At 45.8% G+C, this 18,661-nt stretch overlaps 1 protein-coding gene across 2 annotated transcripts in view; it reads left to right on the top strand.

The window, feature by feature from the left end:
* SGSM1 (small G protein signaling modulator 1) overlaps positions 1 to 18,661 on the top strand; it is a 1,887,833-nt gene that overhangs the window by 1,718,316 nt on the left and 150,856 nt on the right. For both annotated transcript variants that reach the window (XM_069619387.1, XM_069619388.1), the window contains exon 22: positions 13,254 to 13,363. In XM_069619387.1, coding sequence (XP_069475488.1) covers positions 13,254 to 13,363 — 110 coding nt within the window. The remainder of the gene's footprint in view (positions 1 to 13,253; positions 13,364 to 18,661) is intronic.

Genomic DNA, 18,661 nt, shown 5'->3' with positions numbered 1-18,661 from the left:
TATAACCAAAACCACGAGTACTCTGTGTCTGCATCTCGTTCCTGGCTCCTCACACTACTCACCTGATTCAGTGTGTGCTGAAATTCAGTTAGAACATCATTTGGAAGTAAATTGCGAAGGAGTCTGGGGCAAAGCTTTTTTGTGAACTTTGATGGTTCATACATATCTTCTGAGAAGTGCATAGTGCAGACACTGAATCGATTGCCCTTCATGTCTTTTGAGACATCCTTGGCCCTGCTGTCAATCTCTGATAATGGAGAGTCACAATTGAACAACCATGTTCTTATCATCGACAGATCCTTTGGGAAAATATGCATAACTCTACCAAGTGTTTTCACATGGCTGATATTAGGGCACCCCAAAATGATACATGAAGGCATTGTTTGATAGTCCGGAAGATCTAGAAATAATTCTTAGAAAATTAAATTAATAATGTTTGATGGTGATTATTCAACCAACCATAATCTTGCCAAAACAAAGTGCTGTACAGGTTGGTAACTGCGCTTTAACAGTCTAACCAGCCAGGCGAACAAAGTACTTTTAAGTCAGTGGTCTGTCACATGCAGAAACGTATTACTAGTACATTGATCTTCCTCGGAGCCACCGAAAGAAAAGACGGATGATCAAAAGAGTACATTTTTTTAAAATACACTAATGTGATGTGGTAAATGAGTTTGAAGGAGTTATAAATGCTTAGAAAAGTGGGTGTGTATGTGAATTTGTCACGTGAATGGAATTCCCCTAAGTTGAGTTGTTCTTTTTTTTTTTTGCGGCGTTAGATAGCCATATTTGGGTATGTTTAAAGATTGATGGTGGTGAGGGTTTGCTGACATCAAATATCAAAGAAGAATGTAGCCACCTACAATCAACTACTGCAAGAACATGCTCTCATGCGATGACTACCTTTCAAGGATGAAGCGAGTGGAAGAGCAGAGGGTCCTGTGAATCTTCACATATATATATTTCTGAGGCTTGTGGAATCTGCTTAGATCACATGCTGTGCATAGGCCGACATCTAGTGGAAGCTGCGGAGTATTACAGTTTGTTTTTCGAAACTCGAAAATGGGCGTCGACACAGGCGTGCCAGTAATACTATCCCTAGTGTGACGTCCACTGTACCCAAGATCCCTCACGCGTCTAGGATCCTCAGATTGTTTTTTTCCGCCATACTGGTCGGAAGCATCTTGCGGAGTCCCCTGGCCTTAGCCTTACTTTTGCTAATTATTGAAGTTTAAAATTATTTATTGACATCCTTCCCCACCCCAACGTCGACACTCGAAACTCGACGACGGCTGGAGAAGACATCGACCGTCGGCTGCTGCACGACGGATCTGGGCCTCGGAAGGCCGCTGGCCTCGGCCCGGGCCTAGTAGGCCGCTGGCCTCGGCCCTGCAAGTAGGGAGAGTGGGGGGTGGTACATACTCTTCACTCTTGGTATATAGGTACACCTTATATATTTCCAACACCTACCAGCCCGCTGCCTCAAGGTGCGTATGGAGGGTACCCCTTTCCAATTCTGCCCCAAGTGCAACCGCAAATACCCTTGGCACGCCACGTGCAATCTCTGCTTGCCGAGGGACCACCCCGAAGCGAACTGCAGAGCGTGTAGTAGGTTTAAGCCTAAGACACTTAAGGACCGTTCGACAAAGCGTTGGGCCCACCACGCCAGGCAGGCGGCCATGGCAGCGGAGGGCGCCTTCAGCGATGGCAGCGACGCCGTACTTTCGGACGGCGAGGGCATTACGGCGTCGAAAGACTGCCGAGCGCATGTCCCCGACCTCGGAAGGTTGTCCGGCAGGGCGGCTATGGGGAAGACCCCCGGCGACGCAAGCGCTACACACCCTACACACACTAAGCACACTAAGTCCAACCGAACCTCGACGACGTCGACTTCTCGGAAAGAGGCACAGATAGAACGGTCCGACTCGGTGTCCTCTGGGCGCTCTCGATCGAGATCGCCTCATGACGCAAGGCAATCATCCACTCTTGCCAAGAGTGCCTCGCTCCCTAGATTAACGGAAGTTCGATCGTCGGAAGACGAAGACGACTTCCACCCCCAGGCCGCGCTCCAGGAGACCGAGGCCGCAGTTAACACCAGCGAGGCCCCACGCTCGAAACACACAGATACCTCTCCCGACCCTCGACGCCAGGTGTCGAAAGTCTCTGGGGCCTCCAAGGGGTAGGAAAAACATTTTTCCACGCACGGGGAGGGGGGAAACAGCGGAAAGCACAGCCTTCCACTCCTGTAAGACCATCCTTCCACCCTAAGCAGACAGACAAACACAAATCTACCGGGACATCAACATCCAGCAAGGGTACCCTTGATAAGTCCTCTAAGTTGCCTACTAAAGTCATTCCCTGTTCCAAAGAATGGTCCAGTGAAGACATAGACAGAGTCATGTCAAGGATGTCTTCCTTAGCTGATTTTTATGACAAAAACCCAGAACATTTCCTTTCGTATGACCCTCAAGGGGCCACACCCTCAGGCTCCTCTGATCCTATCCCCCTAAGTAAAAAGGCCCGGTTCGAAAGACCTGAACCCTTCGAGGTGCAGCCTTACTCTACTCCATACTCTACTCCACACCCCATATACCAAGGACAGCCTTTCCCTGAAGGGGACCAGGAGTTTAACATTATGGAGGAACAAACCGGGACTGAATACTATGCGGATGATGAGGACCTGGAGGAGGTAGAAGATGAGCAGGAAATTTACAGAGTAGACTCCCCGGTAGAGAGCGAAGCCCCAGTTACCGACTCGCCAGTTGATAACCAGCCCCTCCTTAATGAAGTTCTCGCTCGCGCAGCAGAACATTTTCACATCGACACCCACGGTGTACAGGAGGAAAGGGACTTCGCAGAAGAGTTGGTGGGAGAGAGGAGGCCGGTCGCTCAGACCATCCCTATCCTTAAATCCATCTAACGTAGAATAGATCCATCCCTGGTGAATCCTAACCTCACCAGAGCCGTCAACCCCAGAGTCGAAATTTTTTTTCGGGCAGCCCAGTCTGACCCTCTTTATATAAGAGGACATCTTAAACCAGACTCCCTAGTGGTTACCAACACTCGGAAGAGGGCTGGGACACCCTTATCGTCGTCAGAAGCTCCTCCCGACAAGGAGAGCAAAAAACTGTATGGGTTTGGCAGGAAGGTAGCCTCAACGTCCGCCTACCAAGCAAGGATTGCAAACTCCACCACCCTGTTGGCAAGTTACAACTGCCATCAATGGGAAGAGGTCGCGGCGCTCATAGCCTCTGCTCCTGAACCGTTGAAGGGCCAGTTGGCTCGGATCTCGGCAGAAGGGAGAGCCGTGTCTGGTTGCATATTAAAAGCAACTTTCGACGCCGCGGACAACGCAGGAAGATTGATAGCGGAAGGTACTGTTATCAAGAGACATGCGTGGTTACGGCAATCGGGGTTCAAGACAGAAACCCAGGCTTCATTAATAGACAAGCCGGTGGAACCCGATCTATTGTTTGGGAAAGCGGTCGAAGACGCACTTAAGAATGCCAAGGACGAATACGAGCCTCTCAAATCCCTTGGCCAGCTTACCAACAAACCCCCTAACCAGAGGGGGAACAGTAATTTTCGTCGCCCACGCGGCCAAAATTCACAAAGAGGCAACTATGCCCAAGGACAGGGTACACAATGGAACAACAACCAGCAGTCTACCCAAAGTTACGGCAGGGGTAACAAGAGAGGTTGTGGAAGAGGCAGAGGCAGCCCCAACAAGGGAGGTGGCACGCCTCCACCAAAGCAGTGACGCTCAGTTCAGGGTCCCTTCTCACGCAACCCCAGTAGGGGGACGCATTTCCAACTTCACCCAGGCTTGGGAAGGGATCACCTCAGACAGATGGGTGCTGTCAACAGTGTCCAAAGGATATTGTATAGAATTACTGCAGCGTCCCCAGAACCACCCTCCACGACAAAGAATACACTCCTTAGAACATCAGAAGATCCTTCTCGAGGAGATCACCATTCTGCTAGAAAAGGACGCGATAGAACTCGTCCCAGGACACCAGGTAAACAAGGGTATCTATTCAACTTACTTCCTTGTGCCAAAGAAAGATTTGACAATGCGCCCAGTATTGGACTTACGTCCTGCCAACAAGTATGTCAAGCCCCAAAAATTCCGTATGACCACGCTACAAGAGGTAATCCCCCTCCTAAAAAAGGGGGATTACATGGCAACCTTGGATATGAAAGATGCTTATTTTCATATTTCCATGCTCCCAGCGCACAGAAAATACTTGCGCTTCAAGGTGGACAGTCGCCACTACCAATTCAAGGTACTGCCCTTCGGGATAGCTTCAGCACCAAGGGTATTCACCAAGGTACTGGCGGTTGCAGCTGCACACCTACGCAGGGAGGCAATCCCAGTGTACCCTTATCTGGACGACTGGCTCATAACGGGGGAAACCCCAGGAATTTGCAGGTCAAACATTCAGAGGACTATCGACCTCCTCCACGAATTAGGCTTCTCTATCAACGAGAAGAAGTCAAGTCTGGTGCCAAGCACCTCAAAACAGTTCCTAGGAGCAATCCTAGATACTCAGAAAGGGTTGACCTTCCCTTCGGAAGAGAGAATTCGGAATATACTACTGCAAATTCCACATTATCAGTCAGGTCAACAAATAACGGTACGCAAAGCAATGCGGTTACTGGGCATGATGGCGTCATGCATTTACCTGGTCCCCCACGCGCGTCTGCGCATGCGTCCCATGCAGGAATGGTTGGCGAAACAGTGGTCTCAGGCAAGTGGTCAGTGGGACGATCTAGTGGTCGTTTCGCCAACACTCGTACAGAGCTTACACTGGTGGACAAGAGAGAATCTCGCAAGGGGAAAACCCTTTTACGATCCCGAAGTACAGGCAGTGGTGACTACAGATGCATGCCTGACTGGGTGGGGAGCTCACCTTCTCCACCACACAGCTCAGGGTCTCTGGTCTCACTCAGTAGCCAAGAACCACATCAACCTGCTAGAGCTTCTGGCAGTATCTGCTAAACTTGTCGGTGCAGATCCGGACGGACAGCACGACAGCCATGTTCTATCTGAACAAACAAGGAGGGACTCGTTCGCCAAATCTGTCCAAGCTTGCCCAGAAAATCTGGATATGGGCACTCAGACGGAACATCTTCCTGTCATCACAACATGTTCCAGGGGAGCTCAATTCCCTAGCGGATGCCCTAAGCAGAGACTCCCTCCCAGAAGAACACGAATGGGTCCTTCACAGAGATATCGTAGAAGATCTCTTCTCTCAGTGGGGTTTCTCCACTATAGACCTATTCGCCACAAGCGAAAACAAACAATGCCCAGGATTTGCATCCAGGTTCCCCCAGCCAGACTCCCAAGGGAACGCCCTGTGGATGAACTGGTCAGGGATGTTTGCGTACGCTTTTCCACCAACTCCTCTCATCAGGAAGGTGGTGTACAAGATGAACAAGGAATCGATGACGCTCATCCTAGTTGCTCCCATGTGGGCGAGACAACCATGGTTTCCACACCTACGCAGGATGGCGGTGTGCGAGCCCATCAAACTCCCAGCCTGGTACAACCTACTGTCCCAGCAACAAGGTCAAACAGTGCACCAGGAACCCAACTCAATAAACCTGGCAGCATGGCTCCTGAGGTCATAGAGTTTGGGCATCTCAATTTACCACAGAGGTGTATGGACATCCTAAAAGAATCCAGGAAACCAAACACAAGGCACTGTTACTTTGACATGTGGAAGAGATTCGTTATTTGGTGCCAGAATAAACAAATCAACCCAGTTGATTGCACTCCTTCCAACGTGGTAACATACATGCTCCACCTGCTGGACGCAGGTTTGGTTTTTAACTCTCTGAAGGTACACCTGGCAGCCCTCTCGGCTTACACCACATCCCATAACAAAGTATCGTGGTGGAAAGTACCAGTAGTTAAAGCCTTCATGGAAGGAGTAAAGAGACTTCACCCTCCTATTTCAAACCCACCGCCAGGATGGGACCTCAATGTGGTGCTAGCTAAGCTCATGGGCCCCCCTTTCGAACCCATGCATAAAAGTAGTCTCAAACACCTGACTTATAAAACGGCCTTCTTAGTAGCCATTACCTCTATAAGAAGGGTCAGTGAAATTCAGGCTCTATCAGTGCAGGATCCTTTCTTTACTATCCACAAAGACAAACTGGTTTTACGCACACACCCTAGGTTCTCACCTAAATTTATATCTAAGTTCCATGTAAACCAGTCCATCGAGCTTCCGGCTTTCTTCCAGAACCCGCAAAGCTCAGCTGAGGTGAAACTACACACCCTTGATGTGCGTAGGGCGGTCCTCTACTATGTAAATAAAACCAGACCGCTAAGGAAAACAGATCAACTGTTTGTCTCCGTAACTACAGGCAGAGAGGGGCATCGCGTCTCTAAAGGCGCGATCTCGAAGTGGATTATCAACTGTATACAGCTGTGTTACTCTCTTTCTGAAAAAACTCTGCCTTTTACGCCAAGGGCCCATTCTACTAGAGGCATTGGGGCCACTCTGGCTTTCATTGCAAATGTTCCCCTCGACACCATTTGCAAAGCAGCTACTTGGAGCTCTATTCACACTTTTACTCAGCATTACTGCATTGACACTCATTCCAAGACAGATACACAAGTGGGACAAGCGGTTCTAAGACACCTGTTTGCTCATGACCCTTCTCACATCCCACCTCCTTCTTCTGGTACTGCTCGCTAATCTATGCACAGCATGTGATCTAAGCAGATTCCACAAGCCTCAGAAGGGATACATTACTCACCGTAATCGTATTTCTGATGCTTGTATCTGCTTAGATTCACATGCGACCCACCCTTCCTCCCCTCCGAGAGAAGGCGCATGATTGCTTGTAGTCTTACCTTTCTGTCTATCTGCTTGGATTATCTGTACTCACGCTACTCCTCATGCTTCCTCATGTCAGAAAAAATACAATCTGAGGATCCTAGACGCGTGAGGGATCTTGGGTACAGTGGACGTCACACTAGGGATAGTATTACTGGCACGCCTGTGTCGACGCCCATTTTCGAGTTTCGAAAAACAAACTGTAATACTCCGCAGCTTCCACTAGATGTCGGCCTATGCACAGCATGTGAATCTAAGCAGATACAAGCATCAGAAATACGATTACGGTGAGTAATGTATCCCATATATTGATCACAGGAACTGGGACTTCAGAGGGTAATATGGAGACACCATGTCTGCATGTCCCTAGAGGCAAGACTCCTTTGACTTGCACATGGCAATCTGCACCTTGTGCATTCTCATCCACCCATCCCCCTTAAGAGTGCACGGCCACTGGTGCGAACTGCCATTGATACCGGAAATGTGGCTGGATGTGGATGAAGCGAGCGCAATAGGCCCAGAACTTTGTCAATGGACATAGGGATATGTTGAGTGCATGGATGTGTAGTGTCCAGAGTCACTAGGGAATTATTCACGAATGGTTTGAACCATGCAAGCAGGTATTACTCGTCAAACGCGGAATCCCATTCTTCCATAAATCCACCATGTAAATGCTTTTTAGGCCACAAGCCTGTAACATCTGTAGAACAAATACAGAAAATGTTTTGTTGAATGAATCCATTATTTGCATTTATCTTGTTTGGACTATCATTTAAAGAACAAGGCATTGGTATGTTTGAAAAAGGTACCTTTGCGAGTAAAGTACTGACAATGCAATTCTTTTCAAGTAAGGATGATATAGAAATGTGTATGCCCTTTCGATCAATAAAAGATAAGAACATAGGTAAATGTTTTTTTTGCTTTGCAGTCAATGTAATTGTAATGCTAACTTGTTAAATGCGCTGTTGAATAGTTTGGCTTGAAGTAAGAACTATACCTTTTTTCACAAATATATATGGACATTGTTTTCGTCAGTGACCATCACACTCACAACACACTCACAACACAAACGGCTACAGTTTAAGGTTGTCACAAATAAAACATATAAACACAAAACGTACTGATTACTTGGAGAATGAGGGTGATCTGTTGCTCCAAGTTCGGGACCATCATCATTCTCCAGACCCATCGTGTAAGGCATGTTGCCCTGAAGTCATGCAGCTGTGTAATGCATAGCAGCATAGCAGTAGACGTTCTTCTTTGGCTGTGTAGGCCCAGCAACCACAGTTTTCTCTGCAACAGCTATTCTCGTCCAAAGTTGACATTACCTCACATCGAAGGCAGGTACACCAGGTACACCAAGTGGAAACGTCTTCCATGCAGATAGGATCAGGATCCTGTGATGGAGCGTCACGACTTACTGTAGATTGCCCATCTTTTCGCCTTCTATCTCTTTTAAGCATTTCTTCACACATAAAAAAGAAGTCATGCAAATATAAAATGTTCAAATGGTTTGGTAAAGTCATTTGTACATTATATTAAAAAAATTTAAATAAAAAGCGCTTACAGAGTTTATTCATTTGAGGTTGTGTAAGTACCTTTTCTCAGTACTTTGTACTTGGTTGATAGCTGAACAGAGTAAAAAGAAGTTGCGGAGGCTTGGAATGAAATAGACTGAATCCAAGGAAGAAGAAACTCCAATGTTGTCTGATCAGAAAGGGTTTGTTGATACTTATTGAGGAGAGGGACGTCTTGACATTTCCATGGAGACACTTTGGTAGATTGTTCACAGAGGACATTCAAATGAGACATACACTGGTGTTGTGCCAAGGGGCGTAAGCACCCAGTGATGTCAGCTTGAGTGCCGGGTAATCTGATGTACTGCTGCGAGGGCTCTTGAATTTAGGGCAATAGATAAACTGATAAGATTAGCACAAAATGGTGGTTTCTAACTCATGAGTTTCACATGTGTAAATGTGAGCAAACCAAAGATAAGATGCATTGGACATTTTTTTAGGATCGATTGATATATGCTCAAAAATACATCTCTGATCCATTGGGTCAATACAATTCCTGAGAGAACTTCCCCTTTAACTCTACACTCTGTCTTCATGTCTGTGTCCCCTGCTTCTGAACTGATCTCCAGCTGTTACCTCTCTACATCTGCTGCAAAGTTTTCAAATGGCAGCCCTGAGCGTTCAGAAGCCTGATCCTCTCTAAATTAGCATTTTTGTAGCTTTTGTTTTTTTCTCTGCAACTTCCTTCAACCTGAGTTTCACTAGTTTCACTCACTAGTTCCACATTATTTTTAATGTATAGCTTCCCGTTTTACTTTGGGCTATTAGGTGGTATTTCAGCACCACCTGTACATCAAAACTATTACCTTGGAGTACAGGTAGGAAAGAGATGGCATATTAGGAGGGACACACAGCTTGTCTGTGGTGTTTAGTTTTTACCCACCCAGTGACTGCCCACAGCCATGTTAATCCCTATGGCCATTCTACCCACTGCTGGCCCCTAACTGCCCTAAGCACATCCTCATGGGGTCTCTTTCAGCTTGTTCCTTCAAGCAATAAGCAATAAGAGCACCCTCTGGGGCTTGCCAGTGTTTTTTTAAGCAGTCTGATGAGAGTCAATGGCTTTATTGATGCCACACATGACTACTTATGTAATAACCATCTCTTAACAAAGTGTGTCTTCAGCAACTTGATTTGTAATACCCAGCATTGACAAAGTCAGCATTTGGGGCTTATTTATGGCTATTAGATATATAAAGAAGAGTTGTGAGCAAAAGGTTTTCCTCAATTTTTTATACAGGGGGCTATGGTCTGTGAGGAGGGGTGCATCAAACAATGTGAGTCCGGTGACCACTCGCTACCTACCTCTACCACACCTCAAAGGGACTGCTTATCACAGAACATCAAAGTATGTCTGTCACCACGATCAGAGAAGTATATTTAACATATTTTAATGATTATTTTCTCAACACATAACAATAAAAGATTTTAAAAAAAACCATAACAGCGTTCATCATTATCAAAGAACAACGATGGAAAAAGAGAGAAAGACCATTTCGTATAACATCTGTTATAAATGCCAATTGATTTGCAGTTGCTAAACATTCATTGGTTTGTGTGATGTTAGTAGTGATGTGACTTGTTCACAATACAATTATACGTCAGCATGGTATAATGGCGTGTACAATCTAATGTGTTTCTGGGGCAAAGGACAACCCTGTTGCAGTCTAAAGCTCATCAGAGGTGTCCCGAGACCTGTCTTCAGGACGCAGTAGGTTAAAGTGTAGATTACACCGGCATCAGGGTGCCTGTGTGTCAGTCTAGTAACCTAAGAGGTAAATAAAAACGCATGAAAGGATTTTTACTTCAAATTTGCTCAAAAAGTGGTGTCATTATAATTTATGCAAAAGCAGGAGCCTATTTGCTAACCTTGTGATGGTTTCTGAGGGTGCGGTGGGCGAGGCGATTGCGTTTGTCAATCTTGTTCTGGCGGCTAACAAAATCCGTCCATTTTGACTCACAAATTCTGTGTATTGATTCACAGCCTATATTCCTTGGACGGATTTTGTTAGCCGCCAGAACAAGATTGACAAACGCAATCGCCTCGCCCACTGCACCCTCAGAAACCATCACGAGGTTAGCAAATAGGCTCCTGCTTTTGCATAAATTATAATGACACCACTTTTTGATCAAATTTGAAGTAAAAATCCTTTTATGTGTTTTTATTTACCTCTTAGGTTACTAGACTGACACACAGGCGCCCTGATGCCAGTGTAACCTACACTTTAACCTACTGCGTCATGAAGACGGGTCTCGGGACACCTCTGATGAGCTTTAGACCGCAACAGGGTTGTCCTTTGCCCCAGAAGCGCATTAGATTGTAGACGCCATTATACCATGCTGACGTATAATTGTATTGTGAACAAGTCACATCACTACTAACATCACACAAACCAATGAATGTTTAGCAACTGCAAATCAATTGGTATTTATAACAGATGTTATACGAAATGGTCTTTCTCTCTTTTTCCATCGTTGTTCTTTGATAATGATGAACGCTGTTATGGGTTTTTTTTTTAAATCTTTTATTGTTATGTGTTGAGAAAATAATGATTAAAATATGTTAAATATACTTCTCTGATCGTGGTGACAGACATACTTTGATGTTCTGTGATAAGCAGTCCTTTTGAGGTGTGGTAGAGGTGGGTAGCTAGTGGTCACCGGACTCACATTGTTTGGGTATTAGATATGCCAAGCACTGCTATCATATGTCCAAGTAATCAAAGCATTATCCAGCTGTAGCCCTCGTATGGCCAGCTAATAACATTATATCAGTGATTAGCAAATGCCTATCACATCTCTAAACGAAACCACACTCTTGGCTGTGTCAATGCGTGTTCAATGCTGTTGCAGGAACACACTCAACCTCCGCTCTTCAAATTGGCAATCTCTGCACTTGTACGTAGTAGGGTCAAGACACCTTTGTATTTACTGCTAAATCCCATCTCATAAACTAGATAGAAACCCTTTGTCGTGGCCATCACACAGCTGAAGTAAATCGGTATCCCTTATGTTTGGCATGCCAATTTCACGTCCCCTGGGAGAAGATGAGGGTCTACCTTTTGATTATCTTTCAATGGTTTGACGATCTTACTTATCTATATGGCCGATTGTCTTCTCATGTTGTGTCAGCTTTGTGAATGGCTTGGAATGATTGCATGTGAATTCGCGAGTAGATTCATTTCGTGGCAAACACTGTTTTGGTGCTGTACATGTCCTCCTTCTTTTGGAATCCATACCTTTTGATAAGTTAGCTAATATGTTCTGCTCTAGTGACTGTGACTGGTTTCATCTGCTTTATCTGTGCAACATTTGTGCTCCTACATTGGGTAAGTTTATATAAAATGAGTAGAGTAATGTAGAGTAGAGTCCCATGTAAAAGTGTGCCCTGGACCCTACCCAAATGTGATCCACCTTCTCCATTGCATGCAGTAAATTGCTTGGTTACCAACCTCGGTGCCAGCACCAGGTCTGCCATTTTTCAATGCCCCCCGCCCCCATGCCCCTTCCAAGCCCACCCTCTCCAACATTCTGACAGCAGCCGTCTGGGCATCACTGAACCCTACCTGAGACTCCTCTCTGACTCAAAGATGCGTTTGGTTTGCACCTAAACAAAGGGGCTGGTGATTACTTTTGTTAAAACTATCTCTGTCATCAGCAGCCTATGTTTACGAATGTATAGGCAATTAGAACTGGATGGGACATTTACAAATGAAACCCCCCCTCACAGCCCCAGTTAGCTTCCAAATGTGTACCTCAAATGCCTATCAAGAACAAGTATCAGCCGAACAACAGAGCTGAGCGCCCTGCTGTTCTTGTAAAGTGCGTTTAATGGCCGCGCCTGGCGCGCACTATTCTTTAATAGGCACTGGGTCAGACCGATACTTAAGTTTACCTGACACGGAGCTGGAGGCAAGGCGACCTTTATTTGCTGCACTGGAGGGGTGTGGAGGGGGGCGCCTTTGTGCAGCAGCAACCCCTGAGCACATCTTGAGCAAGAGCTGACCAACCTACTACATACAATCCTCCTACTTTAATTCTCAGAGAATCAGCGAAATGCACTGTGCCTGTATCCCATGCAGCCAAAGAGGAAACGAAAAGTACAATGTGGCTGGGCCTGAAGTGTATAATGTTTTCACACATTTAGTTTTAGAAGTGGTGTGTCAGTGGTAACTGTTCAGTAGTATCTGTCCCGGAGCAAGGCAGTGTTGAGAAGCTGCTGGTAATATTACACTGCTACCCTTCCAAACACCTTCCCTGCGCTTTCAGAAATGTAGGTCTCTCATTGTGTTCCTTAAAAAAGATACTTTGTTCATGGTGCTTGAAATGGAATGATAGAAGGGCAGGGACTCACTGTTTCAGAGTGCCTGCTTCCTACTGGCATGCACAGGTGAGAAGATCTGCATCCCTTCTGATGGGGGGGGGTGGACTGGGAACCAAAAGGGGCCCTGAAAATAATTTTCAAAGTGGCCCCATATTACACATTTTTAGCAAGCCCTACCATTTTCCTATGGCAACAAAAATTGAAATTCCATACAGAAGAGGCCCAGAGTGCAGAGGCCTACCAGGAAATCTCCAGAGTTCACTATAGGCCAGTTCGCCCCTGCAAGGAAGGCTTATACTTATCCTTTCATATAGACAGACGTGTACCTTTCCAGTCCCTTAGACCGCCTGCACATTTCGGGCACTTTTTCTTCAGATTTCAACATACTTTGCTTACAGACTTCAATAGTGTAACGGTCTGATCCACCTTTTCTACTGCGTGTCTGTTATCTAAGCTCTTCTGTGTGCTGTAACATGTTGCTGACGTTCTTACACCCTGCAGAGGCCCTGGCCTTCAGCTGTTTCTCAGAGCTCATGAAAAGGATGAACCAGAACTTTCCACACGGAGGAGCCATGGATACACACTTCGCTAACATGAGATCACTGATTCAGGTAATTCCGGTTAGAGCATTTCTTGACTCTTATGAAGTGGTCATTTTGTGTGTTGGCTTTCTCCCTTCACAGGGTGTGAGGGGTGTCATATTAGATCCACGTGTCCTGTAAACATAGAAATATTTAACATATTTCTACGTTTATAAAAGATGGCTTGCAAAGTACACAAACCATAGTAATGTACGCACACAAATATATAACATTTATATATATTTGTGTGCATACCCTACGGTTTGACTAGTTTTCAGGCCATCTTTTTTAAACATTTCGAGTTTATAAAAGATGGCTTGAAATGTGTACTTTCAAAGCCATCTTTTATAAACCTCGAAATATGTCGAGGAATCCCCAGGTTAGCCGAGGGTTAAAGACGCCTCGGCGACCTGGGGAAACAAAGGGACAGTAACTGCCTCTGGTGACCTCTCGCGCAGGGGAGTTGCTAGGTCTGGAAAAGACCCGGGGCTACGCTGTTGTCGGAACTGTCGGGACTGGGGGCTAGCTAGTCTTTTGGCTCTAGCACCCGAGATTCTATCTGGGGCTACAACCAAAAGATCAGGGGCTACAGCCCCCTTAGCCCCCCCCTAGCAACGCCCCTGCTCTCGCGCGAGGGGTCACCAGATGCAGTTACTATGACTGACGGAAGTGGCAGCCAGTCACAGCATAGCTGTGGCTGGCTGCCACTTCTGTCAGCTTGCCTGACTTCATTGCAGGCGCATCTCCAGTCGCGGCTGCGGCCGCGACGGGATAATGCATCCCGCCAATGTTGCGGTAGGACGGGGCCCCGGCAGGGCCCCGGCTCAGTCCCACTTTTTGGAGACTGCCGGGGCCTGGCCCCGGCAGGCCCCGGCCCGCTTTAAGCACTGACAACATGTTTTGAAGAGTGACACAGGTTATGAAAGCTTTATAGTTCTTGCCCTATGGCGGTACCAGGAGAGATGGGCCTGTATACCTCGGTAAACACCCTTGCTGCACTCAGGCCTTTAACTTGGTCTTCAGGGCCCTTAACTACTGATACGGCCCTCGGGTTCGGTCTCTAAAGCATAAGTAACTGTTGAAAATAATATGTTCTCAAAGTTAGGCACATGCTGTCTCAAAGTGGGCACCAGTAATTCCCTAAAATTACTAATGTTCTTTTGGAAGCCTATTGAATTGAAAGATCTGAAAACACATACTTCAAAAGCAGGACATGTTTTGTATTTTCCTCAGACAAAGTCTAATTGTGTGCTTTGCAGGCTCTATTTAGTGTCAAGACGATATGGTGATGTCAATACAGATGCTATAGTTTACTGGCTAGTATACAATATGAGACTACAAAAAATGTTCGCAAGATTAAACTCTTGCAGTGTCCAATGTTACCCCAGTATGTCAAGCTGCACAATGGCTTCCTGGCTTGTATACAATGTGGCAAATACAATAAGTGTTAGCTTCTTTTTAATGGTGCAATGTCCGCTGTTATCTCATTGTGCCTCATGCTCGATAATGGGCTCCAACTATTTGAGCTTAGACACCCAATATTCCCATTGTCAGTGTTCTGTATCCTCACCCGTTAGGAAGTCTTGAACATAGTGTCCAACAGCTGTTGGTGGGACGTGCTACTGGAACATTGGGCCTCATTATAAGTGCGCCCACGGGTCTGACCTGCCATCTGCGTGCCAGTGCTTCCGTTTCTCCATTCCCATGCAGTCTTATGGGACTCCATGGGAATGGGGACGAACATTTTCCGGCGCCTGACTTCCCGATCTGCCGGGATTTGTAATGTCCCGGTGGCACCAGGAAGTCAGGCACTGGAAAAGTGTTACTAGTCCGCCAGCACAGCCGGACTCGTAATGAAGCCCATTTTCTTCTGGCTATGTTGAGGTGTTTGCCTTGCGACTGCTGGCCTCAAAATTAGCCATAGTGTGACATAAAACCCATATCTATGTTCAGACATCTATCTTTTAGGGTCAGCATTTTGAAGTACTTGAGCACCCACATTCCTCTACGTGTTGTATGCAGAAGTGCACCTTTCAAAACCATCACTGAAAGATCCTGCAGTGTGTGCCCATAATATTTGATGTTGTGACAATTGTGTCAATACGTCACTTGATTTTAATTTTTAAACAACATACAAAAAGAGGCATTTGATGCTCTTAGTCTATAGGTGGTCCCTGTATGCTTTCCTCACCCTCGGAGAGGGCTCCCATCACTCTAAACAAGACTCCCAACAGGCTTGATACAGGATGTGTTCACTATAGCCAGCATACCCCTACCGTCGAGGTTGACCTAAATGCCGTAGCCTTTTCTTTCTTTCTCCCTCAAGGCCTATTCCTTGGTGACCTAAAGCGGGGTAGCCTAATTGTCTTTTCATTCCCTTCTTCTTCTGACAGTTTTTCACTCCCTATCCTTGCTCTCTACTCCCTCTCCTCTTATCTACTCCACCTTTGTCTCACTCCACCTCTTTACCCTCCATCACACTCCTGGTTTTATCACTCGTTTTACTTCTCCTTTCTCCAGTATCCACCTTCCTCCTGACCTTACACCCCCTCTCGATTCTCCTTCCCTGTACTGGTCTTATTGCCTGTCTCCACTCTTCTTCTAACTCCTCCTCTTCCCCATCCTGTCCCCAATCCCACCCAACTCCACCTCTCACCCCTCGTGCCTCCACACTCACCTACCTTTCTTGAACGTACTCCTTTCTCTCACGCTCCCTTCCTAACTCTCCCTAGCATACTCCTTTCTGTCCCTGTCTCTTTCTCATTCTCTCACATCTATACATAGAACATAATTGGTTCCATACTCTCTATCCCAGCACCTTCACTTCACTCTCTTCAAACACACCAAAATTCTCCCCCAAGTCCTCCTCCACCTGCTGCATACTTCTTTCTGGTCTCTGTTCTCTTTATCCTCTTTCAGCACAGCTGAACACCTTTCACTACAGACTGACTCTCGTGAGTTGGTATAGGCCTGCCTTCCCTGTTTATAAACTTCCATTAGGTACTCAGATCAGCTCTATCCCTGGGCCATTCTTTAGTTTGTCAATTCTCAACTGCTGCTATCACCTTCCCTTTTGGCTGGAATGTCTTCCAGGACACTGCATTAGGGCCTTTAGCCCCACCTCCTTTTCAGCCTCTGATTCCTTCTAGCCAGCCATGTGATCTCTGGTATTGTTTATCCTCTATTTTTCTCCTGTACTGGTTAAGTTACAGTCTGCAAAGGTTTTGGGACGTGTTCTCTGGTCTCTGCTAGTGCACGGCATCTCCCTGCTGATGCCAGTCTGCTCCACTGTTCTGCTGTAAAATGCCTGGGTACTTTGTTGAAGGTGTTAGTTGTCCCACTCGGCTCCTGAAAGGAGGACTATAGTCCAACTTCATTAGAGCAATATTTTCTTTCCGGTCTGGGTCTTGACTGTTGAATCCAACATTGTGATATTTGTAGTCAATGTTATTTTCTGGGTGATAGTGCTGCTTCCCATGATATGGTAGCCTTTCCAGTGGTGTAAAAGGTGTGGTGCATGCTGGTAGCTCTAGTCTCTCCATTCAGGGTACACATTCATTCTGAACAACATGCCTCCAAGGAACAACCTGAAAGATTAGAAAGAGGGACCGTGCCAAGACAGAGACTGATGGGCATTGAGATAGGAAAAGAGGTACCAAAGCACATGCATAATCCTTCACATTCTGGAGAGCAAGTGATGTGGGTACCTCCAAACACCCTAAAATCACCCCTGGGATAGATCTAGATCTGCCTGTGGCCTATTGCTGCTGAGCCACCTACTCCAGTTTAAGAGGGCCCCTCAGGCCCCTCGAGCCCCTCTGACAGGAACATATACCTGACACTGTAACAAGCGTTAACCCACTGGTGTTTCCAATTTGTGGTTTAAGATGGTGTATATATGTAGGTTCATCTTTTCACACAGCTCCTGGAAGATTTCAAATACATACTTTCCTTGCAGGAATTTCTGGCATTGGACAAGGTATACAACATTGGCCTATATGTAGTTGTAGGCCGGTTTCAGTTCTTTGGGGTTGTTACATGATAGTGTTGAAGATGTGTTGTCGTGTTTTTCAGCTTCTAACATTACATGAGTGCATTCCAGAACTTTTTTGTTCTTGATCTACTGGAAATGTACTATTGGTCCGAGACCTTGCTAGGTGTGGTTGCTTATATTCAATTAGGTGAGCTTCTTTAAAAATCTCTCTGCTCATCATCCCAGCTAATAAATGGTTGCATTAGTTAGTTAGCTGGATGATAGGCGGCAACCAAGGGTATTTGTTCTGTATTGCTTCTGTGGGTATTGTAGCAGGTTGTATTTTCAATACAAATTCCCTATCAATTTGTTTGTCTCAGTAACCCTTGTGTATAGGCACGTTAGAAATGCCATATCATATCATGTGCAATAAGGTTATATGTATGGAGTATGGAAAGGTGTTTGTTGCCTGTCTTTCTTTTGGAACATATACGCTGATTCCAGATGGCCTGGCTGCAGATAACAGGCTGTTTTGTGTAGCTTGGATGGCAACTTGCTATGTGTAGGTATTTGTTAATGTCTGTTGTTTCTGTCTTTTGGTTTCTTGTATGCAGCTGTTTCTAGGTCTCCATTTCTTCCAACAGGAGAGTTGTGTCCTGGAGTTGTATGCTCTTCCTGGAAAATTCCATGTTGACCCTAATGTATTGGTGGAAGCCATTTAGGGATTAAAGGAATTGTTTAATAGCCTCTTTGTCTTCTTTCCAAATGAAGACAATGCCAGCAACGTATTGCAGGTATTTTAGTGGTTTCCAAGATTGTTGTTTTAAGAGCTCTTGCTTGAGGTCCACCATAAAAGGTTAGTCCTTCGAGGTACCATATTTGTTTCCATGGCTGCTCTGGTCTTTTGTAGGAGGTGTCTTCCATTTAAGCAAACATTATTGTTTGTGAGTATGAATCTCATGAGATCTGTTATGGCTGTGATTGGGTTATATATCTTGGTGTTCACTTCTTGCAGGAATCTCTTGCATAAGGCTGTTCCATTTTAGGTGGAATGTTGGAATAAACTGAGGTAACATTCATCATGGCTGGTGGTACAACGTCTAACTCTTGAATCATTTTGAGGACGTGTGTTGTGTTCCGCATAAGGCTTTCTGTGCCCATCACCAGAGTTTTTAGGATGGATGCAATATATCCAGATATGGCTGTGGTTAGTCTATTTACTCCTGAGATGATAGATTTCCTGGTTTATGCATCGTTGGGAGCATGTAAAAACATCCCAGGAATTGGATTGATTTGTATCAGATGTTTGATATGTTCCTCAATTTTGCTTGGCATGAATTTGATGATTTGTACCT

This window comes from Ambystoma mexicanum, chromosome 10 (assembly GCF_040938575.1).
Source record: "Ambystoma mexicanum isolate Mex_15411 chromosome 10, UKY_AmexF1_1, whole genome shotgun sequence".
NCBI classification, from domain to species: domain Eukaryota; kingdom Metazoa; phylum Chordata; class Amphibia; order Caudata; family Ambystomatidae; genus Ambystoma; species Ambystoma mexicanum.
This window is presented reverse-complemented; position numbering and strand designations above follow the sequence as displayed.